General features: G+C 44.6%; 1 protein-coding gene across 11 annotated transcripts in view; it reads left to right on the forward strand.

Annotated features, from left to right (window-relative positions):
• AFF1 (ALF transcription elongation factor 1) overlaps positions 1–27549 on the forward strand; it is a 135830-nt gene that overhangs the window by 102970 nt on the left and 5311 nt on the right. For 5 of the 11 annotated variants that reach the window (XR_012042823.1, XR_012042824.1, XR_012042825.1 and 2 more), the window contains exons 12-21: positions 1865–2782; positions 5452–5549; positions 9115–9361; positions 10383–10474; positions 11469–11532; positions 12317–12453; positions 14216–14287; positions 14879–14972; positions 15075–15118; positions 16502–16731. Coding sequence is in view for 8 of the 11 variants with exons in the window: in XM_072863334.1 (XP_072719435.1) it covers positions 1865–2782; positions 5452–5549; positions 9115–9361; positions 10383–10474; positions 11469–11532; positions 12317–12453; positions 14216–14287; positions 14879–14972; positions 15075–15118; positions 16502–16731 (1996 nt within the window). In the remaining 3 variants the exon portion in view is untranslated. The other 6 variants (XM_072863329.1, XM_072863331.1, XM_072863330.1 and 3 more) reach the window with 3 other exon arrangements.

Below are 27549 nucleotides of genomic sequence, written 5' to 3' on the forward strand. Positions count from 1 at the left end.
CCTAGCTTTCCTTTCTTTTACCTTAGAAACGCATGAACAGGGAGAATTTTGTGTGCAGAAAACAAGCTTTGAGAAGGCATATCTTTTCATCTCACATCTAACACACTTTACCCTCCAGCAGTTCAGTTACAGACTTTGCCCTCTGCAGTTTGGGTGTCTTTGGAAGGAAACAGATGTTATACTTCTCCTCTTTTACCAAATCCTGCCTGGTTTGTCCTGAAAATACTAGATTGTAAGATCCTTGTCACTCTAGTGAAGTCCTAGCTATTGACCATTTTATCCTGTTTTATTCAGCAGACTGTTCATCTGTGGTGCTCAAGGAGCAAGTTAGTGCACATGGCCCATTTGTTTATAGTCAGTTCTTCACATGCAAAAGCACAGACTTTAAGACCTATAGGCAATAGTTCCTTCTTTTTAAAAAAAAAAACACAACAAAACAAAAAAGGTCTCTTATTATCCTTTGTGTTTAGAAAACCTAATGAAAACCCATATGATGGTGTAGATCATAAACAAGATACCCGATGGTAGAAGTGCTAGAAAAGGATCAGGGTATGCCACTGTCTGATAGCTACCTACATTATAAACCAGTTTACTAAGTCTTTTCACCATGTGTTTGACCAAAAAAATGCTATTCAGTGGCTAATAAGTTAAAATTCTAATGAAAATAAAGCCGATTTGAAAATTATCCGTTATACTGAAAAGTATAATGGAATTTGTGGTTTAATTTTACTTACAAACCCATGGTAAAACCAAACTCTGTTTTTTAAACCAGGTTTCTAGATTGACTCACTCAAACACAGTTGAAGATGTGTCTTGTTTATCCACATGTTCTACAGTGAGTTGAGTCTGGATAGAGAAGAAAATCACAGCAGAAGGGATTAATTAGTTTTGGAAAACCTTTCATGTACTAGGCTTTCTCTTTTCAGGGAAGAGTTGTGGCTCTTCTCAGAAGCAAGAATTGTGACTGGGGAGAATTGATGAGGGCGGGAGTGTAGCTGTGCTCTGATGGTGCCCAGATAATGAGCTACACATTTGAGTGATGCTGACACGTACGTGGTATTGTCAGAACGGGCCCCAGAGAATCATGCCCCTGATTTGCAGCTTCTGTTGTCTGTTTTAGGGTTAGTTGGGTTTGCTTTTCTCGTAATTTGTCAGACTACTGTTAGATTAGGCAGGGCTTGTAGCAACCACATTATGTTATCTGGCCATGACTTCAGGGGCCTTCAGACCTTGGTCGTTGCTCATGCCTTGCTTGACCCAGAGGGAAGTGAGTGTTGGGTTGTGTAGGCAGAGGACTCGGAAGAGGCTGGACTTGATGTGCTAGCCGTACAATTTATTTTGGTAAATGGTTTTCTTTTGGTTAAACCACAGGAGCCTGACAGCCTACCTGTCAGACTTCAGTGAGGTATGATAGCTGGCACAGCTCCTCGTCCATTTTGAAAACAGTGCTGTGTGCAAGTAACTTTACAAAAGTGCTGCAAGGACAGCACCTAATCCAATTTTTAACCAATTTTTACAATTGCTGCTTTTTTTATGTGTTGTCTGATTGTGCACTAAATTGGTTAGTGGCAAGCCAAGATGAAGCTTTCATGTAGACTAGTCTCTTACTGAGTGACAGGTAGGGCTAGCAGAGATCCAGGACTGCTGTGCAACACATTTGACTGATCCTGTGCAAAAACGAGGTCTGTGTTTCTGAAATAAGTCTTGATGTGCACACAGTAGAGCATCCCCATCAGGGTCTTTCACTTTCAAGCTCTTTTAACAGTAAGGGGAAATTTTACTGGGTTGTGGTAAGCTGTGCTAGGATGGAAATAGCCCGTAAAGGCATCAGTCTTGCATTCTTCCTTTCTCTTTTTGCCTGCAGCCCGACCCACCAACTTCTAATAAGTGGCAGCTCGACAACTGGCTAACCAAGGTGAACCCACCAGCAGTACCAACAGAGAGTCTCAGCGAAATTGCCCATGGGGATGGATGTGAGGAGGGCAAGGAACAGGGGCAGGGCGTCAGCAGCAATTCCTCCCACCAGCGCACTGAGCCGAGGGAGCCTCATCACAAGAGCTCCAGCCGAGCAGCTAGGGCTCCTCAGGACACTCATCTTCCGACCAAACGCAACTGCCAGAAGTCTCCTGTGCACACCGAGGAGCCCTCGCCCAGGCAGACTGTGGGTATCAAAAGGCCCGGCAAGGCCCCAGTGCACGAGGGGCCCAAGGGACACCTGAAGGTGGAGAGTGACCCTGGTCCTTTTGAGGTCAGAGACCAGTCTTCCAGAGACAAGCCAAAAGTCAAAACGAAAGGGAAGCTAAAATCCAGTGACAGAAGAGACCTGAAGGCGACACTGCAAGAGCCCCCTGAGAACAGAAAGCACAAGAGCTCCCACCAGGCCAACGCCAAACCCTTCTTGGACCCCAGGCTCATGAGAGATGTTTTGCTTGGCAGTGCCCAGGAGCATCTCGCTCTCAGTCCCCTTCCTCAAGGCCAGGGCACAACCCCCACCAGGACTAGCAGCCACGGGCCTGCCGTTGTGGCCAGAGAGGATTTTCACAAGGAGAAACTTCCCTTGCCTATCAGGGAGAAGAAGTTGCTCTCACCAGTGAGGGACTCCCCCGCCCCTCAGTCCCTCATGGTGAAAATAGATCTTCCTCTCCTGTCAAGAGTCCCCCAGCCCCCTGGGAAAGGCAGTCACCAGAAGAGAGCAGAGGCCAAGGAACTCCCTGATGCAAGGAAGCAGGACTTGGAGAGGAAAACCACAGACACTCCTGACAAGTCCCTTCAAAAGAGGAAGGTGAGAGGTGGAGGTGGATTTGTACAAGGACCAAGGTGGTGGTTGAAAAACCCACGCAGAGAGTTCATTTCTGCTTCATAGGTTGGGAGTGGACCCGTTGCACTCCTCCTATAAGGGTATTAACAAACTTCTAAAGGGAATGTGTATCAAAGCTGTCCACAGATGTTTCTTGTTGGTCACAAATGCCCTGCTGAGCAAATGAAAAGCCCTGTAAGCTGTCTAACAAATGCTTTGGTGTTTTAAAACATTTTTTTCTGTGTTTTCTTGAAATACTAGTTTTCTCAGACAACAAAACTGCAGCCCTCCTATGTCAGAGGAGCTTTCGGCAGCAAGCTGTGCCAGCATGTGGCTGGCCAGCCCCCTGGTAGCATTTGTGGGTTTCTCAGGCTTTCAACCCAAGCAGAGTTTTGTAGGGCTGCAGTGCCCCCTCCCCCTGCAACCCCTTTAAAAGCAGCACGGTATCTGAAGCACCTCCCAGACTGTGCAGTCATCTGCACGATTTATTTAATGTTTATTGTGGGAGAGCACCTTGCCTGCAGTTTGTGGGTGTGCCCAGAGGGAGAACTGACCCAGGCCACACCAGTCTGCGGTTTTCAGTTTTGTCCATGTATGCACCTTCTGCTGCCTTTAGCCATGCAAGCTCAGTCTGAGCAGTGTAGTCTTTTCCTGTGTGGAGTCATTTATTTCCGTGAAACAGTTGTGATTGCTTGCTTACACAAAGGGGAACAAATTCTGCAGGTGTGAACTGTGTTATTCCTAGGGATGATAGCAGCAGCCCCATGCCTTTTGCTTTTCATTAAATGCAGACTTTTAACTGAACCAGGTTCACTGGTAGTAACAACCATCACTAAACCCTGCTTTGGATCTCAGCACTTGGATAAATATGTAGAAGACTTCTTTGGTTTTCCCTGGAGCTGCTGTGGTGCTAGCAGCAATGCTAATGCTTAAAAGATGCATGTATCCAGTAAGGGCCTTTCCAGAGACCCCTTTGCAGAGCCCTTCAGTGGTGCTTAGGAACATGGTTTGGTGGGGGACTTGGCAGCATTAGGTTTATGGTTGGACTTGATGATCTTAAAGGTCTTTTCCAACCTAAATGATTCTATGATTCAGCTATAATAGTTGCTTTCCCTTGAATTACAAGACAGCCCTTTACTTAACTGGGATGGTAGTTGCTCACAAGTGTTTTTCGGAAAGCTAATTCCCAAAGGGACTGTGAATATACTTCCAGCCAGCTGGTTCAGCTGCACAAAGAGTTGGCTGCAGGCCTTATGATGAATGGGTATTCGTGGATATTTCAGTGCCTGTGTACCTTTTTGGTCCTCCTCACAGAGCAGGTGGCTTAGCATGTGTGGGTGAGTAACCTTGGTTCCCGTGTGGATTTCATTTAGTCTTGTCATTTTCTGAACTTCCCAGAGTTGTGGGGGAGAATTGAGAAGAGCAGGGAAATGGTGAAGAAACATGAGAGACCCTGGCAGTCCCCCTCTTGCAGAGCAGCAGGAGAAAGGTAAACAGGCAGTAAATCTGTCGCTTCTCCTGTTGTGTCTCAAAGACCCAAGAGAGGAGCTATTTGATGTTAGACACGTCTTCCCTTGCAGTCTGAGTGTCTGATTGCAGGAAAACCCACCTCAGAGCCTCGCCGCCTGTATTATGTCAGCATGCATCAGTGTCCTTGGAGGCTCAGGCTTCATCACAGGCAGCTAGGTCAGGTACAGCTGCCGGACATCTTTTGCAGCAGTGTGGAGCTCAACCTGAGAAACAGTTTAAGGACATGATCTGGGTGCTGGAGCCTTGTCCTGTTCACACTGCCAGAGGTAGACTCTGTGCTGAGCACGACCCACTGAGCTCCATCACAATGACGTAAACCTGGATGTACTCTTGGGAGAGAGAGACAGAAAGTCCTGGAATGCTTTTGGCTACCACCAGGCACACTATGGGTAACGCTGACTGATAAGTGCAATTTCTTTTACGTTTTCTTGGCTTGTAGCAAATTATTCTGAATTTTTTGATTCAGGTGAGCTGATGATGTGCAGGCTTTGTATTGTAAGATCTATGGAGTGCAATTAAAAAGTATTATTTATTATCTCTCTGCCTTAATGGTTCCTGTTCTTCTGGAGGACAATGGCAGCGATTTTAACTGACTGTTTAAAATTTCACCTATATCAGATTCTTGTTAATAAAACCAAAAACCCCTGCACATCTGGGGAATCTGAGTGATCTCTCCTGTGAATGCTGTTTTTTCCTTCCCTTTGATAAGGTGTATCACAAAACACAATTGCTTGCAGTTCATGACTTTGCCAGGAGGAATCTGAATACCTTTCTGTACGATTCATACTAAGTAGGAGAAAAAAGCCCATTCAGAACAGATGAAATGCTTATTTTCAGCAATGGAAGTGTTTTAATTTTGATTACTATTAGCAACAAGAGGTTTAGCAGTTCCATCCCCGTCACTACAAAATAATCTATCCAAGCAAAAGTAGATAAAACATCATTTTAGGATACTTGTCAGTGAGCCTGAAGTCTACATCTGCTGTTCTCTTGGTTTCCACTTTGTCGGTTCCAATATCTTATCTTTTCTTTTTTTAACCGGAATTGATCAAACTTAGCTGTGTTGATCTGTACTTTACGTGAACTTTTAAAATCTGAGTGAATTTTTTTTTTCTTCCTGTTAGAGGGAAGTGGAGAAGGAGATTGATAGGAAGAAAATGAAATCAGAAAAAGAAACAAAATCATTGCAGTCTTCAGCTAACAAAGACTCCAATAAATCGAAGTGAGTATACAGTGGTGGGATGGCAGAAAGATGCATAAAACTGAGTCGAGGAATTGTATCTCCTGTCCTTATACTCATGAGTTTGCTTCCAACATAATGTGCCTTCTGAAAATTAATATGCTGCAGATTTGTTGTTACATCCTGGAACCAACCACGTGGCTATGGGAATGTAATTTATTTGCCTTTTTATTTGTTGCAGGTGTGAAGTGATACTTGGGTGTCACCGATCTTCCTCTCCCTCCTTAATGCTGAGGATTATGGTTCTAATCATTCAAGCATAAGCTGATGTTTCAGTGGCTGGTTGTTCTCCCCTATTTGGTTTACACTGCTGCAAAAGCATTGAATGTTGTGGCATTTGTCTTGATTTCTAATAGTTGAGATGGGAATGAAGACTTCACCATTTTAAATATGAACTTGTCCATCCTGCAGCTTATGTTGCTGCATGCTCTGATCCATACATGACATGTAGCTCAAAAAATCTGTTTATGCTGCAAGAAATTTAATTGCCAGTTGTGCCCATACTACTTTTCCTTCTAAGCTGGTAGGCAACCATTTGCACTGCTGTCTTTCAGACCAGGTGCAGGAAACGAATTTGTGCAAAAAAAATTATATGTCGTTTGGGTTGCAAACAATGTGGTAGACTGCCTGCCTGCTGGGATGCAGGAGTCGTTTCCCCTTCTCCAAACTACAGTGGTGGTAATCTGTCAGCAGATGATTGCCCTAGATGATCTGGGAGGTGGCAGCTGTTCTGTGGGCGGTGGCGTATGCTTGTTCTGCACGATAGTTTAGAGGTTTCAGGGGATGGCAAGAGAACTTGCCATCTAGTTGACTGTGTCCCTGCTCATTGTAGGGGGGTTGGACTAGATGACCTTTAAAGGTCCCTGCCAACGCAAACTAGTCTATGATTCTGTACTATGATTCTAGTGAGTAAGGCTTGAGAGTTCAAGTATCAATTATTTCTGCTTTCATGAGAAAGGGAACTAGTCTTAATACGCTTTTAAAAAGGGAGTTGGACTAGATGATCTTTGAAGGTCCCTTCCAACCCGAACCATTCTATGATTCTATGAACTTCTTTTTCTCTGCCTATGTCTTCCTCATTCTGGGTTCTGCTGTCATACTTATTTTGGGGAAGTTTGTGCTCTCACTGCATGGGAAGCAACAGAAAGCTTTTTCTCAGATTCATGATACTTCACATGCATTTAAAGCTCTTAGTCTTTGTAAGGTGAGAAGATGATGTGAACATGTTTTGCACATGGAGAAACTGAGGTGCAGACTAATTGAGTTGTTTGCTCAGACTCCCATTGCAAACAGGTGAAATAGCTGAAAGCGTGGCCCAGAAGTTGTGACTCTCGTTCCCATGGCTGAGCAATCATGTCCACAGCAGAGAGAGTTCTGGCAGCCTCTTGGGAAAGGATATTGTACTAAGTGTAACTGTATGTCCATAAATTTTGAGGTGATCATTGCTGTTTTAATTGGACAGGTCCTGCTGAAAGAACGAAGTCCAATGTTAATGCTGATACTGTCTGCTCCCTCAGCTGCTTTTGCTGTCACCATTTACAGGCTTTGAATAGCACTTACCAGCTGGCTGCTGGTGCACACGGTGTCTGTGCTAGGTGGGACCTGTCTTTTCCCAGCTGAGAACACAGAGGTAGACGTGATGGATATTGCAGAGCTCTGTTTTCTCACCTTGCTGCCGTGCGAGCCTGCTGAACTGGGATGCTCCAGAAGCATGTGGATATGCAGCTCCCCCTTTCTCTAACCAAATCAACACACCGCAGTGCCAATAGGCGTTTCAGTGTGACTGGCCCAAATTTGTATAGGGGTGAAATGTACAAAGCCCAGTCCAGAAAATAGATTTGTATGTATAGATGGGTAGGGAGCATTTCTCTTTTCCTCTAAAACCATCTTGTTGTCTTTGTCTTTTTTGTATGCAACCTAACGGACACACAACCAGTGTGCCTTTTGAATCACAACTCTGTCTGGAATTTCAGGTGGCTTTTATGGCCAGGAATTTCTCATTTATTCCAGCATAGCATTTGTAGTGCTTCTGGTAGATCTGCTGAAACTTACCCCATAATTTGCATACCAGTGTACTGCCAGCATTTTGGCCCGGTCTTTGCTAGAGTGAATGCTTCCAACAGCGTGTCTTCAAATGGGCAGTGTTCCTGAGAGGGGAGGCTCGTGCATCAGTCGTGGGCTACTGCATTCAATTCCTGTTTGCTTGTGGCTTGAATTTGAGGTATTGACTTGGATTGGTATGTAGCGTTGAGGTTTGTGTCCTGACAATATGAGTAAACTGCTTTTCTGCAGAGAAAGCACTGACATACTCTTAAAGCACTGAGGCATTGGGGCTAACGTTAGTTGAGTGAAGGGATATTTCAGCTGTGGTAATAATGGAAGGGCTTTAATTCTGGGGTTCATTCCCCCCTTTTTTCTCAGTGAAAATGAGCACCCCTTTTAGCTATGTTCTTGCTTTTGGAGTGGGAAGGATAGGATGCATTTTTGGGAGAGAGGGCTCTGGATCAGGTCAGGGGATGCTGCTGTTCTCTGTGTAAAATAGTCCTTTCTGGAGCGTCAGCTGTACCAAGGTAGTGAAGCTGGGGAGCATGTGTGCAGTGAGTAGGGACTGTACCATGGGAAAAGTGCGTTGTGGAAGAGGGGAGAGGACTGTCCCATGCACAGCAGAACGAAGCAAGATGTGCAATGTCATGCTTAAGTCTCCTCACTGGGTTTAACTTAATTTCCTCCTCTTCTGATGTTGCAGTCCATGAGTTGGGATTAACTGCTCAGTGTTTACTTGGAAACTTTGAGAAGCTGAATAAAAATGATGTAAATGAGCAGTAGTGAAACAAGGTTTAGAGCTATTTGGTGCTGCTTAGAGCTGCCGGAGTTCCCTGGTAATCCTAACTTCAGATGATCAGAAATCTAATATGCCACCATATTATTAAATGTGATAGTCTCTAAAAGCACAGCATTTTAAGTCTCTCTCTTGTATCCTCTCAACTTTCTAAGTGTTGTCTAGTTGAGCTGGCAAGTCTTAGAGGAACAACTCAGTTTAATTCTGTCAAAGCATGTACAGGATCAAGTGTCAGGGTTAGTATCTCTGACCATAGAAGATATCTTCTACCGTAAGGGGGAGAGGCAGGCAGTGCTGCCTTTTGGCATTTGCCTTTTTGGGTGATTTGTCCCAGGGATTTTGGTCGCTGTAATTACCTCCCTCCCTCTTTCAGTGAAAAGGGGCTGTGTTGGAGGGATGCCTTTTTTGCAACATCCTGATATTCTGGTTGCAAGTCTTTACTCCAAGGACAAATCCTGATGCTTACTCCTACTTGAAAAGCAACTTGCTTGTATGTTGTTGGTAGCTGAAGATGTGGTATCTAATGCACGATGAAGTCCCTGAAGTTTCATTTTGCTTTTGTTGGATTCTTTATGTTAACAAACCATCTCACACTTCCAGAGAAATTTAAACAGAATTGGTACATGGTGTAACTAAGTTTTTAAAAAATCCCTACATTATATGTACACCATATTCATCCCAGTTGCTGAATTTGCTTCCCATCTCCAGAGCATCAAAAGCTTCATTTGAAACCCAGAAGAAAGATCTCTTGCTACCCCCGCCACGGCCACCCATGTCTCCTGCACATCCTGCACCAAAGTCAACCAAGATGGCCCAAAAGAGACCCAGAAATGAGAGCGGAGAGCTGCCTGCCATGGATAACACTGCCAGGAACAAGAGCAACCACAAGGATCCTTTGTTCTCCAAGCACAAGAAAGTGGAGAGGAATCACACTGAACTGTCAAAGGTCATCAAAGTAGGTATCCATTATAACTGGCGGGATGTTTCCTGTGACCCGTGGGTGCTGTGTGATTCTCTTTAGAAATATGCTCTGAGGATATTAAAAAGGAAGGAAGATAAACCAGCTACCAGAGAAAGCTCTTTGAAGCATTTTTGCCCCTTTAATGGCTATCTGTGACCCTGCGTTACTAGCCCGAAAACCTGCATTGTAATTTCTCTGCTGACTTTCCATCATCTGTTTTCATCTCACCAGTGAAACCTGGTGAGAAGGGGTGACCATGTAAAAACCAAAAACAAGAGAATAATGTTTTTGGTAGTAACTGTTTCTGACTGTAGACAACTGCAAGTACAATATTGGTGTAAAAATAAGTGTGTTTACAAAAAGAAAGAGTGGATTGCTTAAAAATAAGAAACAAGCAACCTGTGTTTTTGACTGCAACCTGGGTATAAGGTTTTATAGCTTGCTTACAAAATTGTTGATAATTGTTGCAGCTGGATCTTTGCATTTTTCGGTTATAAAATTCAATTCTATTGCTGTTTACTAGTGGCTGGGGGTGTGTGGTCTAGGGTGTTGTCGTGTGTGTGTTAAGCCAGACAGTGCATGCTGTATTAGCTGTTTTCTAACTGCTTGCTTTTTCCTGATAATGTAGTTAGTAATGGAGAATCAGCAATTGCTGTGTGGTTAAGCTGTAAATAAGTGTGAATGGATATTACTCGTTCCTGCCTTGGCTAGTGGCTGTGAAAAATGTGCTGCTTGCAGCCTTACTGCTATCTTAGCCATTGTGCAAGGAAACTTGCTACTTAATTTCTCCATGTTTGGGAAAAGTTTGAATGGTAGCAGTCAGGTAAGAAGCCAAGGTTCCATTTCCATTATTGGAGGGGTGCTGGGGAAGAAGGTAAGAAGAGGGGGAGAATCTAGAGAATAGACTATGCCTGGGACATAAGCATTTTCTCTTGAAATTTAGGAAAGCTAGGCTTTGGAATTGGTTTAGACTTATCTCTCTAACCAGCTTTGTTTCAACTCTTTGGTTTTTCAGGGATCTGCAGGGGATGTCACAAATCCTTTCCCAGTGCCTTCTTTGCCAAATGGTACCTCCAAGCCAAGGAGACCTCAACTCAAGTTTGAAAAGTACGTTTTTATTTTACACCCCTCATCTGTATTTTCTGAACACACCAAGCAAGGCTGGCCCTGCAGCCACCCTGGCTTCTGCTTCTTAATGAGCACTTCTTTTGGGAGGAAAGAGAAAGGAACAGATGTCTGGGACCTGCCCTGTACTGCCTTCTCGTGTCTGGGACTTACCCCACCCACCACAAAGCAAAGGTCTCATTACAACAGTTATTGGTTTGAGGGAAGCTACTCTAGAAATTAGGTACTTTTTAACTCTGAGAGGTGTCTCTTGTGTTTGCCTGCAAGTGAGGGGTTTTGATTTGTCTGATTCTTGACAAGTGGCAAACTCATCTGTGGCAAGGTGCTGGGCAGGCAACTGACTTTCTGAGAGGGCATGACTCTTTACTTGCTCGTTTTGTTAGTGCACAGGTGGCTGTGTGCCATTTGCATGGTGAATAGATTATCCCAGTGCACAGAAATGTGTGTGGTCTAACTTTATCATCAATTATGTGTTGATTGAGACCAAGACCTGTAGAAGCCTTAGTGACCATATCCCTTGTAAGCAGATAACTTGAATGCAAGCTTTTTTGGTCCGAGATGAGTGTGTGGTACTGCAAAGTTTACTATATGTTTCAATCAAAATGTATTTGTGGTATCGTACTTGAGGAATGATAGAAGATCACGTAACTACTATCTTTCCATAGCAGCGAAGAAGTAAACTCGGCTTCATAGTAGCCTAACCTCCGGTGGTTTTTATTTCAAAATGTAAGTTTTCAATGTTACTCTAACACACATTTTTAAATAAATCAATTCAATTTATCTGTGCATTCAGCTGCTGTGTATTTCTGAACATGCAGACAACATTCATTTAGTGACTACCGTAATTGTAATGTGTTTGATAAAGCTGTAACAGGCTTACCAAAACAGGATGTTTGGACTCTATGAAGGTAAAATTGATAATTATCCTACCATTTTTCTCAGTTTTCTGTTTTTTCTCTCTCTGTCCCCAATTCAGACAGCGTCCGATGGAATACTACATAGAAGAGGCCAAGAGGCTGAAGCACAAAGCTGATGCAATGGTAATGTGGATAAGATTCGCTGGCTAACATTATTTCCATGCTCCATACTGGAGTACGTTCAAGTCATATGAGGGGAGGCTGTCTTTATTTGCCAAATGTTTAGACATTTCCCTTTGTTATAAAGACATCTAGAGAATATGCCTAGAGAATAGGATTCAGAACTGACATTGTCTGAGGTTAGCAGGCCTGTTTGCTTTGCAGAGCTATCACAAAGTCCTTGGAAGATAGATGGAACAGTTAGTTCTAAAACAGTTTACTCTGAAACATCAGGATCCTGACGGTAATTGTGTTGCTGGTGAACAAGACTTGGAAGTGCCCTTTGCAGATGTAACTGGCTTTCTCTGCTATGTGCAGTTCAGCAGCGTGCATGACTGAACATGGTTTTTTGCTAATTATAGCTCAGTCAGATAATGTACACTTGCTAATTGCCATTTACCTCTGGAAATGAAGTGAGGGAATACTGCAGTGGGAAAGCCCCATCTGCCTCTCATGAGGCAGGCCTCCAAGACCAGACAATAATATCCAAAAAATGTGAAGATAATAAATTACTCGAGGAAAACATTGAGCAAGAGGAAGAGATACAAATAGCCAGAGCGCACAAAGCTGATGACTGGGACCACATTAGGGGTTCTGCTGAGAACCCTTTAATTATGACCTGGAGGCCTGATTTGCATCTTTTTCTTTCTTCAGATCCTGCCTAACTGGGGAGAAAAAAGGAATTCAGGTACACTTGAGAGAAGTAGTTTTTGTCTTAGTCTAAAACTGAGAATTTTCTTCCCAATAGACTGACAAGACTGGAAAAGCCTTTCAGTACCTAGATGCTGCCATTTCCTTCATTGAATATGGGATTGCCTTGGAATCGGATGCACCAGCACCAAAATCAGCTTACAGCATATTCAGTGACACCATAGATCTCATCAAGTAAGCGGTTTTCAAAGCGTGATGGTTAGGCAGCATGTTTGGAGGGGAAGGGTTAGTTGCATTATTTGTTTGCAACTGTGGCAGCTCTGGATTCCCACCGTGGAGCAGAGTTCGGGTTGCTGTACAAGCACAAGATAGACCATCCAGAGACACCAGAGACAAATACTTTGAAATGTTTCAGCATTGCTCATCAGAAGAAGTAGGCACCATGTCCTCCTCAGCATTTGACCCTTGCAGCCGAGGTACACCAGAGGATACTGGTTATGACAATGAAGGACATGAAGGAATTTTTACTTTATCCAGATCTGAAGTTGCTTTTGCATGTGAGCTCAGTAGTATTTCAGTTAAAAAAAGCAAAGCAACAATATAGCGTGTGGAAGAACAGTTTGTGCCCCAAAGGTCTTGCAGCTTGATTGAAGGCACATTTTACTAGTTTCTCTCATGTGTCTTTCTACCAGTACACTTTATTGGGGTTTCTTTTCGCAACCTTCCCCATTTAGTTTCACAGTCATAGTAGATGTATGTAGATAATAGATAGTATGACATATCCAGGCAGCACAACCCAAGGAACCATGTATTGGATAGAAGAGAGACAGGTATCAGTTTATTCATATTGAAATTACAGGTGTCGTCGTTTAACCCCAGTTGGCAACTAAGCACCACACAGCTACTTGCTCACCCTCCCTTCCCCCCCCGGTGGGGTGGGGGTGGGGGAGTAAAACCCGTGGGTTGAGATCAAGACAGTTCAATAGGACAGCAGAGGAAGAGAAGATAATTATAATAATAATAATGATAAAAGAATGTACAAAACAAGTGATGCACAATGCAATTGCTAACCACCCACTGACCGATGCCCATCCCATCCCCGAGCAGTGATCACTGGTCCCTGGCCAACTCCCCCAGTTTATATACTGAGCATGATGTCATACGGTATGGAATAGCCCTTTGGCCAGTTTGGGTCAGCTGTCCTGGTTGTGCTCCCTGCCTGCTTCTTGTGTGCCTGGCAGAGCATGGGAAGCTGAAAAGTCCTTGACTAGTGTAAGCACTGCTTAGCAACAACTAAAAACATCAGTGTGTTATCAATATTATTCTCATACTAGATCCAAAACACAGCACTATACCAGCTACTGGGAAGAAAATTAACTCTATCCCAGCTGAAACCAGGACAACAGGTTATGTGAGTGTTTTTGGGAGCTGGTTTGACTTCTTGCCTTAGAGCTGAAACAGCTGTCAGGTTTTTTTTTGTGGTAGACTTCAAACTTTTTAAATTACGTTGTTTGCTTTCTAGTCTTGGTGGACTGTATTTCCAAGATGCTGTTGTTGCTTTGTTTTCAAAAAGGAGTTTTGCTTGTTTGTTTTTTGCCAAAATAAACATTTCCACTAAGATGTCTGTCTTGTCCAGAAACACTTGAATTAATATTTCACCTTCAGTAACAGGGGCACCTCTTCTGGGCCCCAGGCCTGTAGGTGGCCCACAGGGGGCATCTACTTGTAGGGATGTTGCCCATTAATCAGTGTAAGAGGAGAGTGAGTCACATAAGGGGCCACATCTGTTCCCGCTGTGTGGAAAAGCAAACTATTTTGAGACACAGTCCTCTGCTCAAGACCATACAAAGCACTCGGTGCCAGGACTAAGAACTCAGGGCAGGTTTCCTGACTTTTGGACTGGTGTTTGAGATAACAGCATGCACTGGTTTTTCATAAACAGTGGGACTCCAGAGCACTGATGGCTGACAAGATTCTGTTTATTTTGTTTCCTTAGATTTGTCATGACATTGATATCCTTTACGGACTCCTCGGCATCTTCACATGAAAAAATCTTTGCTGTGTTATGGTGCGTAACTGTTTTTCTGTGCCTTCATATTCTGTTTTCAGGCTTGATAGAGCGGAAGACCCATTACTTTCAGGGGCGAAGGAATGAGTTAAATGGGAATCAGAGTTCTGCAAGGAGAAAAACCACAAAGTAAAAACCAGAATGAAATGGAACATCTCTAAAGTGAGCCAGGATATCACAAGGGACCACACATGGAAGGCACAGGCTCTAAAATTTGATCTGCTGGTAACTTGAGAGCACGTAAGGGCTTTCACCTAAGGTGAAAGAATGCGATTTGGCTGCCCATGTTTGAGACGTGTAACTGAAGCTGTAGCTGAACATAGCTGAGGCACTTCTGGATGGGGGCTTACTCAGCCTGTGGCACCTATTTATACAAAAGACCAGACATGGCCCTTCCTCGTTTGTTTTTTTTTCCCTTGTGATTTTTTTCACAGAGTCTTTTTTTTAAGATGAGCAGAAGAAGGAGAAATTCTGAGCTTTCTTGACTTTGCAATACAGCTGATGTGTGCCTGCCTCCATCCCACAAGGCTGACTGCTGAGCAGGCAGCAGCGAGCATGAACACTGACGCTTGGGTGTGTTTCTGTTCACAGCATGCGCTGCCAGTCCATTCTGCACATGGCAATGTTTCGTTACAAAAAAGACACTGCAATAAAGTATTCCAGGATCCTGAATGACCACTTCAAGGTAGGGCACACGTATTGCTAAACTGCCAACTGGATGGCTGCGGTAGTTACTGATGTTGGCTGAATAGCCCAAACCTAACAAGAGTTCTGTTCCTTGCTGCAGAGTTCTTCCAGAGTGACACAAGCACCTTCTCCATGTGTTGCAAGGTAAGATTTAAAAATACGTACATTGTAATGTGTCTGTAAGGGTGTGAGTGAAAACAGTAGCCGGAGTATGAGTTGCAAGCTGCATTTGAGAGTGCCTCACCACTCGCTCTTTCTTGCCACCTGTAATCATACTGTTAGGGGGCATGAGTATGTTTCTGCTCTCTCTTTCCTGCCTTTTTTTGTTGGAAAGGGCTTTTTTTTTTTTTTTTTGTTACGAGGTCCAGAGTTACCGTGTATCAAGCAGAGCAGTTCTCCAGAGAAGCAGGTCAGAGGAGCAAGGAAGGTATCATCACTATGCTGTTTCAGAGCACCTGTTGTTGTCATCTTTGTTCTGTTAGAGATCCTTTGAGACTTAATGGGATACTATCCCCATCTCCTTGGCCACTGTCCAGTAGGGTTATGCCTTCACCCTGTGGTAGTATAACTTTGAGGTGATACTTTAATATTTTTCTTTTTAGCTCAGTCACCAATTAAGAAAAATAAACTCATTTTCTAATTTGTGAGTTATTGAACATTTTGTCCTTTCTGTGTATCTGCAACAGTATTGCTCTGTATGTGGCAGCAAAAGTAAAAGGCAAGCTGTCACGTAACAGTGTTTGACCCAATGCCCAGCAGACTGGGCCTGTGTTTTAATGACAATGAGTAAGAAAGAGTTTTTCTATGTGCTGTGGTAATTGCATTTGGCAGATAGCTACCCGGCTCCACGTCTGTCCCTTTTAAACTCCGCAGTTGAGAGAGGGTTGTTTGGTCTTTAATAGTGATGCTGAAATTCCAGTTATTTTTCTGCCACCTTGCACAGTATGGTTTATTGGAAAGTAAATGATCTCCCAGGAGCAGTGGTGGAAGCCCTCTCATACCAGTGACTAAAATTAGGTTGGGTGAAGTGGTGGGGGTCAGCGATGTGATAAAGCCAGCCTGTCTGGAAGGTGGGCAGCTGACCCCATTTAGTTTCCCTAGGTCTATAAATAAGCGTCTGTAGGCTGACCTGGCTGCTTTGACTAGCTGTCAGAAAGCTCCAGCCTCCATAGGTAGGGAGCTTCAGCATGCCTGAAATGGAAGTCATTAGGAAAAAACACTTTGATAATCTGGTGAAGGCTTCCACAAGTACGTGTAGATTTTGGAAGGTGGATGGGTGGCCCTTTCTGATGTCTGGTCCTGCATTTTCTTTTGTCAAGACGAATCCTTAGAGTCACAAATAACTTCAAAAACCTTGGCCTTGCACTCAAAGGACAATTACTTGGTGTATGCAATCTCAGTTTTCAACACTCCACTCCATACTGCAGGCCTGGATGACACCAGATAGCTCCTGGCATAAGATAGTCTTGTGGCAAGACTTTTAACTCTGAAGTTAAATGTTCATGATGGTGTTTCTTTCTCCTGCAGAAGCACAAGCATGCCTTCTCCTCTTTCTCCAATGCCCTCTCCTGCCAGTTCTGTGAGTTCTCAGCCGGGATCAAATGCTAGCAACTGCAGCGGCAACAGCATTGGCTCTTCAATCACTGTCCCCTATAATATCCCAAGCATCACCTCTTCCTACGTCAACATCACTTCCTATATCCTCTATGCGTATGATATTTGGGAACAGGCTGATGCACTGGGCAGGAAGAATAAGGGTAAGTTTTTGCCTTCTGGCTTTTTTGTCTTATGTGTTGTGGTTACGTGTATGTACTTGCTTAAATCCTAACAGTGTAGCAAACACCATACCTAAAGATCAAAGCATTAAATATGTTGAAATGGCATATTGGCAGGTTATTAGCAGAGATACTTGATGGTGATATATTGATGAGTATTCCAATAAAAAGGTGGTCTTGGCATCCTCAAATGTCTAAAAGCTAAGGGATGAGGGTATCAAGTGCAGAAAACCAGCCAACTTGCTTCATGGTAACACAAGAAGCATAAGGGGTTTTTTGCTGTTTGTTTTTCCCTTTGGGACGCTTGGCTTTTCTGAGTTGGTTCACTTTCTTTAAAAACAGCTTTTTGGCCTGTAGCCTTGTGTTTTAGTTTGTTTGTCAAACTTACAGGTATTTTTGTCTTGTAAATGATGAAGCTGTCTTCTCTCCATAACGGAGAAGCTAAGCAGCACTTGAATTGGAGTCCTTGCTGGGCACGTGACCAGTATTTGCCAGTGGCATTTCCTAAAATTGCTGCTACTTTTTTTATTTTACAGTTTTGTTGTTAAAAATGTATTGTCCTGTGGTACAAGCAGCGATGAATAAGCAAAAGCCCTAGCACAGGTGCAGTTCAGTTTGTAACCTGCCATCCCACGTGGCATTTGCAGTTTCATTTTTCATAAAACACAAAGTTTTGCGAGCTACTGTGGGCAAAGGGATGTATTGCCATGATCTGTTGGCAAACTTGCCAGAGAAAATAAGCACGATGTGCCTGGCTGAATTGTTGGAAGGCTGTAAAAATACTCGCACTAATGAGGCAGTTGCTGAAATTCAAAAGGCTTTGCAAGTCACCTTTGAATAAAGTAACTCCAGTTGTTGGCTGTCCTCTGAGCAAATCTGTGCTTGCAGCAGCAATTCATGTGTAGTATTTTGGATTATATCCTCAAAAGGCTGATAAAAGACTGTCACATAGGAGTGGTGGATGCTGCTGGTAAGCCAGAGGAATGAGTCATGGAGAAAAACCTGTGGGAGGGCAGCCTGAGCACAATCTTACATCAATCAAGACTAAATTCAAAACCTGCTCTGTGTTGCCATTTTAATGTAGGGGAATGATGACTGGGGTAGTAAATACTCCCAAGGGAGTGGATCTGTGCAGGAGAACAGTAAATACTCACGTAGGCTTGGCAGTTGTTGTCACTGTTCAGGACAGTGGAGGAGTTTCAGAACTGGAACTTTTCGATATTCAGTGTAACATACAGGTGCTAAGAGGTACAGAGAATGAGTATGTAAAACTAAAAAAAAGGCAACATACTTGATTCTTTTATGCAATTCATAGGGCATAAGAAGAAGAGGAAAGAGCAGTGGCCTTCAGCTATCGAGTTCCCTTAAACAGGGAAGCCGTAAGTTAGTGGAAAGCAGTTGTAACTGATGTCCGACTCACTTGTGCAGAGCTGAAGTGCTTTCTGGTGGGTCCACAACCAGGTGCTTCCAGTGCAGAACCCAGCTCCTTGCCATAACTCAGAGCAGTGCCATGGATCATGAGGCTGTAACAGGTTGTCTTCCAGCCTCTGATCTCCCACAGTGAGGACAAGCTGAGGTTGCACACGTGCATGTGAAGTCACTCTCCTTTCACACGGTGCTGTGGTCGCAGATCAGATTATCTTCTATTTGCTCAGGCAGGGGGTTTGGACTCCTTGTCTCTGCTTACAGCTCCCCTGTTCCCCATGGAGGGAATGGATACCCATTTTGTAAACCAGAGCAGAAAAATCAGGGGAAATGTGTTCTCTGCTTCTGAATTGGAAAGTATTAGAATGAAAGTGTTGTGCTCTCTGCTTCTGAAGAGTTCCTTGCACAGCCAAGCAGAAATTTTCAGCCTCCAGGTTGAATATTTATGTGTAAAAAAGGAGAGCTGAGAATGGCCAGTTTCTGAAAAGGTACCTGGCAAACACGATTGAGGCTGGAGGGACTGGGACGAGCCCATGTCGCTGGAAGGCAGGTCATGCAGGAATGTCTTGGAAAGGTGACCGGAAAGGAATAGGTGTGATAGTTTCCCATAACTCGCTGTCACCTGCACAGATGATTGCCAGCACAGAGCAGGGCATGGAGCGTGTTGGCACCTCCCGGCAGGTTCAGATATCCTGTAAGAGCCATCTCCTGCCCGTGCTGGAGGAGGAGCGCAGTGCCTGAAGTTGGTGGCAGGATAGGAGGACTCTGTTAAATCTGCCTGATGTGCATCTATAAGCAACCCAAATCAGCTGTATAGCCTGGCAAGCTATATACATTTTTAAACCTGTTCAGTTGAGAAATCATGATGTCTTCAAGGTTTGAGGATGGATGAAGGAAAGGGACCAGTCCGATGACAGCTGTGCGTGCTTCCAGCCATTGCTCAGAAAGACACTCAAATTTGGCCTGTTTAAAATCTGGGGGAATCACACGGCAGGGACTGGGGTATGAACACCCAAACTTTTGCCCGCCTACCATGGCATCTCGATGTCCTTTTAAAGCCAGTGCTTGGGGAGCTGGTTCAGTGTGTGTATGCGTATGTGAGTGCGTTTTCCTCTCATGTGCCCTGCCTTGTGCGCTTGTTACGCTTCCCAGCCTTCTAATACTGCTGAGCTCTCTGCATTAACAGTGTGTTTAATGGGACTTGTGGACTGACAGTGTGCTGCTGTTGTTGCTCCTCGCTGCCCCCTCGCCTGTCAGACGTGCCTGTTGTGTGAAACCAACCAAATGTTTTCTCTCTCCCTCCCCTTTTTCCAGAGTTTTTTGCTGAACTCAGCACAGCGACGTGCTCTCTGGCACTGAACAGTAGCATGACCGAACTGGTACACTACACTAGACAGGGTTTACAGTGGCTGAGACTGGAAACAAATACGCCTTAACTGGTGCTCAAGGTGGTTAAGTACCTTGAACTTTTTTGCACTTTTCAAGCCTCAGAAACAGTCTGACTTGTTGAATTGTTGGATACAAAGCACCTGCAAGGGAAAATAAATCAAGGTGGAAGGAATCTGGTTACACTGGAAAAACTTTGAACTGTGTTTTTAGGGTAGCGCTTTGCTGCCTTGAAAAAGAAGAGATGGAGGAAAGCCTCAGCGTTGATGGCACCTTCCTTTAAAATGACAAAGTGCAATGAATTGTCTGAATGGCTCAATGTATTGATGGTCTATAAACATTTCTATTACGAATAACCAGCAGGACAATAATCACACATGAAGAAGTGCCGACAAGAAAGAAATCTGCCTCCAGAGGTTATTATGCAACATCTCACAGTCTGCAACAGTTGTGTGCCCAGAAGACATGTCAGAGAAGTGTTTTTGCAAGCATGAATGCAATCTTTGGTGTCTTTGTTCCTCAGATGGCAAGTAGCAACCTCATCAGCACCAAACAGCATTATGTTACAATAAAAACAGCAAAGTGGTCTGCCTTGCCTGCTTTCCAACTTCACCCTCTTGCATTTGTCAGCCAGCTGCTGTCCTGAGAATCGTGGGAAGCCACTGCCTTCAGTGCTGCAAGTTCACTTTTTAAGTCATGGCTGCTTTGGTGCTCCTCCTTGCTATGCACTCACACACACACATGCCCTTAGCACTCAAACTATGTTACTTAGGGTCTTGCTCCGTTTAAGCCTTGTAAGCCAAACACAGTTGGGGTGGCAAAATGACCAGGTATGGTTGGAAACAGCTCTGCCTCTCTTCTGCGGTGGAGGGACATCACTCACACTGAGGACTCCTTGTCCGGTTGCTTTTTGTCATTTTGATGGGTGGGGGTGGACAGCTGTACTGGGTCACTGATTGCTTGGACATTGTTCTGAGTCTGAGAGCCTACATGGGGAGGAATCGCTTCTGTTTAAGGAGGGACTAAGTGGCTGAATGTGGAACATAAGACAAATTTTGCGATTGGATGTTTGCCTGCAACTGTTGCTGGTCTTGGTGAATATTGAAGAGCAGGATTTGGTACCAAAGTAGGGCATCCTTCATGTGGGAGATAACTCATGTGCTCTTTCTCAACCAAACTACAGGATGGGCCCAGTGACTTAGAAATCTGTCAACGAAACATGAAAGGGAATAATTAGCCTTTTGCAAGCATTTTTTCCTTGTCAGGAGCTGCATTTTTGAAATTGCGATTTTCCAGGCAGTAACAGTGAAGGCAGCATCCACTGCATTTGTGTATTCAGTAAGATGACACCCTTCTCTACCCAAAGATTTCCTGTTGTGTGACAGCAGTGTCCTGCCATCCTCCTATCTAATAGTGTGCCTTAGCTCTCTGGTCCCCTCTCACATCCCTCACCCTATCTCTGACAGACCTGTGGGAGTGATGAAGAGAAGGATGGTATCCCAAAATAATTGTGCTTACAGGAAAGAATTAGCTCCCTTTTCCACATAATTTGAGGATGGAGGAACAGGTCTGCACACGTGCAGTGGTACCCCCTTTGTAAAATACCTGCTCATGGTTTTGAGGCTCACAAAAACGGACAGTAAATGAATATCAGCAAAAGGTCTGCATTTCCAAAAGTAGTTTCTGTAGAAATGGCCCCTGCCATGGGGAAGCCTGGAGTCATCTTGCCTCTGGGAGGAGCTAGTGGGAGTGTGCTGAGACTCTGCCCTAGTCCCGAGCACAAGGGAGCTCTCCTCTTGCCTCCCCTGGCAGTGCAGGACCGCCAGGATCCTGTCTGGGTCTTCCCGCACCTTCCTTCAACGGACTGTCCTTTTACGTTCACTTTATTAAAAGCCTTAGTGCATTTCGGGGATAAGCTGTCCTAACCAGTGGAAGGAAGGTCCATGTCCCTCCCTCCCTGTTTTACCTATCAAACTTCACTTGCACTCCTCCTCCCTGGAGGAGTGACTGCTCTGAGTAAGCCAGGGACAGAGAGAGGCTCAGCGTTAACTGTTTTGTTCTCAGGAAGCACAGGGATGGCCAGCGGGCCTGAAGGCTTGACGTGCACTTTGGAGCTCAATTCCAGACTGGTGGGTCAATGCCTTCTTCTGACTTTGTCTTCAAACAAAGCTAGTTTTAGGATCACCAGCTGAGGAGGAAGAAGGAAGGAAGAAAGCTTTATTGAACCTGAAAACCGCTGTGGGAGTCTGCAAGAACTGTAGCAGAGTGTTAGGGGTAAGCATAAGGTAAAGCAGGGGCACGGGTCCCTCTGGTACTCTCATTTCACGTACACCCATCTCCCTCCCTGCTGCCAGGCCAGGTTCCCCTCAGAGAGCTGCTTGCTCACAGCTTGCCCACCTCAGGGGAACCACCTGCCACAACCCCTGAGGCAGAGTGTGCGGCTGCCCCCATCCTGCATCCAGCTCGGTGCAGCCTGCGGGTGCACCAGGTCCTGTCCTCGCCTGCCCTTTGGGCGCTTTGCTGCCCAGATAGTGATAATCTGTTGCCCTGCTCCTAGGAAAGCTCATGCAAGGGTTTCAGGCAAGCAAAGTCGGTAAGAAGACACCCAGTGAAGGCAGATGAACTAGTGGAATTTGCTGCTTTACAGTTGGGAAAAGGCAGCACGTGCTCTGCTACTGTGCAGAGGCAGTCATGCAAGGGCTGCTCCCGCTCCCAGGGTAAACTCTCCCAGGCTTTGGAGGAAACGAGATCATGGGCAGTTCATGTCACAGGCATGTGGGGTGCTATTTGGGGACTCTCATTTCAAAAGCAATCTGTAGAAGCATCAGTACCAAGCTACATAGCAGGAAGCTATGTTTTGTTTCAGGTCATGGAGAAGACTGTTTAAATAATAGGTAATTTTTAAAAAGCCATCGTATTTCAACCTTGAGCCAGGTCAGAGACCTGCAAAGGGTTAGGAAAGATGCTCATTGTTTTCACTTGGGCCTGTTCAGGCCCTTAAAAAAAAAAAAAAAACAAACAAAAAATAAACAAAAAACCCAAACCAAAACATAAGTGGAGGAAATAGCATTTGCCATTAGGAAACAAGCCACGCATCCAAGAGAAAACAGAGGTGATGGTTGAATCCCAGAAGGAGAGGAAGCAGCTATGGTGGCAAAGCATCATCATTTCCATGCAATATTTATTTAGAAGAAATAATACATGTGTTGAAATTGTCAAATGTTCTATTTTTAAGATGCCATTTATTTAATATTTGAAAACCCCACTTACCTGGAGATAGAGATCTCTTCTGTAACTGAAAGTCGAAGTCTGACTGCAATGTCCTTGCTTTTGGTTTTGTCCTCTCCCCTCCCTCTTGGTTCCCATTATAAATCTGTACATCTTAAACTTATTTTGGGGATGTATGTCCCTCTTGTAAATAACTTTTTCTGCCCTGTGTGTGATGGAGTTTCCAAGATGATTGATTCATTCATATGGGGAAATAAACAATAAATGAAGTAGCCTATTATGAGTTGTTGCAAGAGTCCTCGTGTTCTCAGCTTCTTGTAGAGAAATTGTAATTTGCCTTTTCTCTCTGAATGGTCTTAGTGTTTCCCTTCTGAATGAGGTTTAAGTATGAAATTCTGTGCAAGAAGTCTCTGTTTGAATTGCTCCCCTGTTTATTGCTCCTTGCCCTTTCCTTTAGGAACAAGAACGGCTGCAAATCTAGATGCTTAGAGTGGCAGGAGGGTCATGACTCAAGACATCTGCCTCCTGTCCTCCCAAAACAGATTCAGGGAAGACTGTGCTGGGGTCAGCCGCTGACAGCCAGCAGAGCCTGGCTCTGAGCACTCACTGACAGGAAAATCCCATGGGTTGGTTTCATGCAGTCGAACCAGTTAAATAAGAAAACAAGGAGACAAGGCACAGAAATGGTGGTTGAAGCGTACTGCTCCGCGTTTGCCACACAGGTGTTGCAGGGCTTGGTGCTGGGAGGAGGGTCTGCTCAGGTCTAGTTCACGGACATGTTTCTGAAGTGCTGCGAGGAGGATTTCCCTCAGGGAATCCCACAGGATTTCATGCCCCGTGGTAGCTCTGCTTCTCATTGGTTGTGCAAGGTGTGATCTCTTTGCAATGGCCTTACACTTCTTGTTTGGGGCTTTTCCCACTTCTTGTTTTATGTTGGGCAATGTAACTGTTCCTTGGAAGAATGATTTTTCCATCTCTCTATGCACTACTGTGATACAATTAGTGTGTATAATTCAGGTCCTTTCTGCAACAGGCATTGCACCTAAGATGCTTGCTAATAATGGATATGATTTTCTAATGTAGTATGTAAATTGTAGATACTGAAACCTGTTTTAATACCCACTAGATATGTTACTGTTACAGATGTTGTATATAGAAATGTACACTTTTTTTGGGGTCAATTAACTTTTTCACCACATGCTTAAAATCCCAATGGCAAAATCGGTATTGAAGTAAGAATAAAAGGAAAAAATATCTAGTTAGTAAAAAAAAAATGGAATGTGAAACATCCCCAGATGAGCATCTGGTGGGATTTTTAGCTACAGACTAGACAGGAGGAGCTTGGTGGTGTGTTTGCTCAGGCGAGGTGGGACTGGGACTCAGTTCACCGCCATCAATTAGTATTTCAAGTGGCATGAAACCAGGTTGGCCCCAGGCTGGTTGCAAGATGCATGGAGGGTAAGAAAAGAGCATGGGAAGATAGCTTGTGGTTGTGGCTGTTCATATGTGGATTAAGCGTCTGTGAATTTTGTTCAGGTTTCAGTGGGATGCGAGGGGTAGTTGGACACAAGCTGTCCTGTCTGCTGGTTGGGGTGGAGCTGCTTTTCCTGGGTCATTCGTATCCTCTGTCCCACCATTTCCTTCCCCCTCACACCCTGAAAGGTATGTTTCCCACACTCCTTGCTTGGGGCAAAAGCAATGAGGGTTAGTTTTGGAGGTGGGATGGAGATGGGGAGCGGAAGGAGGGATGCACAGTAAGGAGGTGCAACATGCCAGCAGGAAGGTCATCTAAAAGCCAGGGAGGGAGAATAGGGAGCAGGAGGCTGGGGAGCTGCAGCAGGCATCGACTGCCCTGCTCAGCTTTCTGCCCAGGGCAGCAGCCCCCCGGGCTAAAACGGCCAAAAATATTTTGGGGTTGTTTTCCAATAATGTTTTGTTGTTGTTGTTTGTTTATTTATTGAGCCTTTATTGACCAAACTTAATTTTGCAACCGTGTTTAATTTATTTTGAGATTTGTTATACATTATAGATTAGCTTGCTTTCTCTCTTTGGCTTGGCTTACCCTTTTCAAAGGCAAATGTTATTTTTGGCAAAACAGCTGCATTAAAGTTTATTGCAGTTTCTCAGCCCTATGCTGCTCACTAAAATAGCCTGTTGGCAGCCTGTGCTTTCTTTATATTAATTGCACTTTTAGTAACCCCTGACACTACCCGAAACCAACAGTGTTCCTGGGCCATCATCAGCATTTCTGAATGTGTTTCCATAAACTTTGTGTTCCTGAAACGAGGACTTGGCGTTACAACGGCAGCATGCGATCATTGCTGTTTTGCGATGTGTTTTGTCAAGGTACAGGGTTCCTGGAATACCCGCTGGGTTTTTCTCCTCTCCTACTCAGTATTGCTGAGGTTAATGTTTTCTTTGGGTCCAACATTTCATATTGTAGCAATATGGCGATGTTGTCTGCTTCTGTTGAGCCAGCAAAACTGCATCCCAACTGATAGCTTTTTTCTGTTCTCTTTCAATATTTGAAGGCACGTGTCAGCCCGTATGTGGTCTGTGGCAGCTGAAAGGTATTTCTGAAAGTTGCTACAACCTGTGCACCTTTTTGCTTGTTACACATGAGGTGAAGCAAGCTCTGAACTTGCTTGTGAGCTCTCCTCGTTGTTCAGAGAAGAGCTAGTTTGGATTCAGGGTCAGGCTTTTGCTTTGTCTTGTTTTTCCAAGAGGGCCCTGGGAAATGGGGGTGAGTGAGAAGCGATCTGCAAAGCAGGGCAGGAGCTAAAAGTTTCGTGAGTGGCGTTTTCTTTGCGATGTGAACCGTGGTAGTGCCGTGGACGCTGGCAGGGCTTGTGTCATCACGTCTCCGGGCAGCACATGAATCATGGCACGCTGGTCAAGCCGCTGCCTGCCTGCTCAGCTGCCGGCCACCCTCTCCTTGCATTTCTGGGTTGTTTCTGTGGGATTTCTATTCCAACTGCTATCATACGGGGTTGGGTTATTTCTTTTTTTCACCCCACTTTACTCATCATCTTAGAGAGTAAATAAAATCGGCAATTCTCAGTGAAAACACCCTTAAAAAGTAACTGGCAGATTTCCTGAACATGGAATATTGGTCTTAAATCTGTTAAATGGTCCTCATCCCGTGGGGAGTGACACGCCAGTCCTCCCTCTCACAGCAGCTCTTCACGTGCTGGGACACACCAGCGGCCTGGGCTTGGGAGAGGCGTGATATCTTAGACCCCACAGAGAGAGGAGGATGCCAAATCTCTTGCAAAATGGAGTCTCCAGTGCGGAAAGATGTGCAAATAAGCGAGGAGAGGAGACTGATGTATTTGACTTCAGCACTGAATCCCCACTCTGAGGCTTCTGTGAATAAGAAGCAGCTACCTTTTATAGTCCTTGAAAAAGACGAAAATCAGATCTATGATATAGCTTAAAAAAAAGGTTAAAAAAAAATCTCTCCAAAGAAATTGTGCCACAGATCTTTTGTTTGTTTGTCTTCTGTACTGAGGATGAATTGCTGCGTGTGTGTGTGTGTATATATATATATATAAAAAATTAAAATATGAATTTTGACTTGCTTGTGTTCAAGTTCTTCAGATGAAAGAGATGTTGCTCAAAATTGTAAAGATGAAATAAAAAACAAGTTGCCTGGGGAGGCGGAATTTCTTGTTTTGCTGATCTGAAGCTGAGATGTCTCACCCTCCCCTGGGCTCTGCTCACACACAGTTGCACAAGCACGGCCCCTGGGTGCAGCTTCACTCAGAGGTGAGGGTTGATGTGGCCATGCAACGTGTGATTGTGCCACGCATCTTCCTTGGTATGTGGTTGAATTTCTTGAAATATTCAACAGCACAAACTTGTCACTGTCTTTACCTCATTGCCACCTTTTGAGAGAAGATACCAGAATGGTGTGTTTCAAGGTTTTTAACCTTGAAGTTTGAAATTCAGATGTCCATCCTGATGAGACTGCGATGCTGGATTCATTTTTAAGTACTGCTTCGGCAAAATATTCAAGCATGTTTCCAAATCCCATTTATTTTGCCTGAGACTGGGGCATGTTTTACTGGGCCAAGTGTCCTCGGGAGCTCTGGATACCTGGTATTTTACTTTTTTCCTCTCTCCTAATCACTGCATGCATAGTAGTCTGATGCTGCCTCTGTCTTTTGGTTGATAACATGAAAAAGAAGACAGAATTAGTCTTCTGTTTTACCAGTTCGTTTTGTCTGACAGCTTTGACCTTCTTTCTGTGAGGAAAACTTTTAATTAAGGGCGGTAACTAACCTTCTGCTAAAACCCAGTCATCAGTGGGTGTGAATCGGCACCACACACATGCAGAGGGATGAATCTCAGCCTGACCCCAAGGAGCTGGAGGTAGCAGTGCCCCGGCTCCGAGACCACGGTGAGGGCTAACAGCAGGGCAAGTGTATGCCCCCATCAGCTTTCCTTTTTTCCCCTCTGACAGGCTCCGGCAGAGGGAGTGTTGGCATGCCTTAGAGCAGTGTGGGTGCCAAGGTGAAACAGGCTTTGTCTGAAAGCTGAAGCGCGTCTGCGTGCAGGCGTTGCAAGCAGGAAAAGAGAGTGCGGGGAGCAGAGGGGCTGGCCCTCAGGGGAGCACGGAGTTGTAGCTCTTTGGTGGTAATTAGGTAAGATGGATTGTGGTTAGCTGACCTAGGGGTGCTCCAGCAACCCACGTCAGCTGGGGAGCGATAAAAAGCAAGGAAACCAGAGGAGAAGCAGAGCCAGGTGTGAGGGGCTGGG

The sequence above is a fragment of the Ciconia boyciana genome, chromosome 5, assembly GCF_034638445.1.
Source record: "Ciconia boyciana chromosome 5, ASM3463844v1, whole genome shotgun sequence".
NCBI classification, from domain to species: Eukaryota; Metazoa; Chordata; class Aves; order Ciconiiformes; family Ciconiidae; genus Ciconia; species Ciconia boyciana.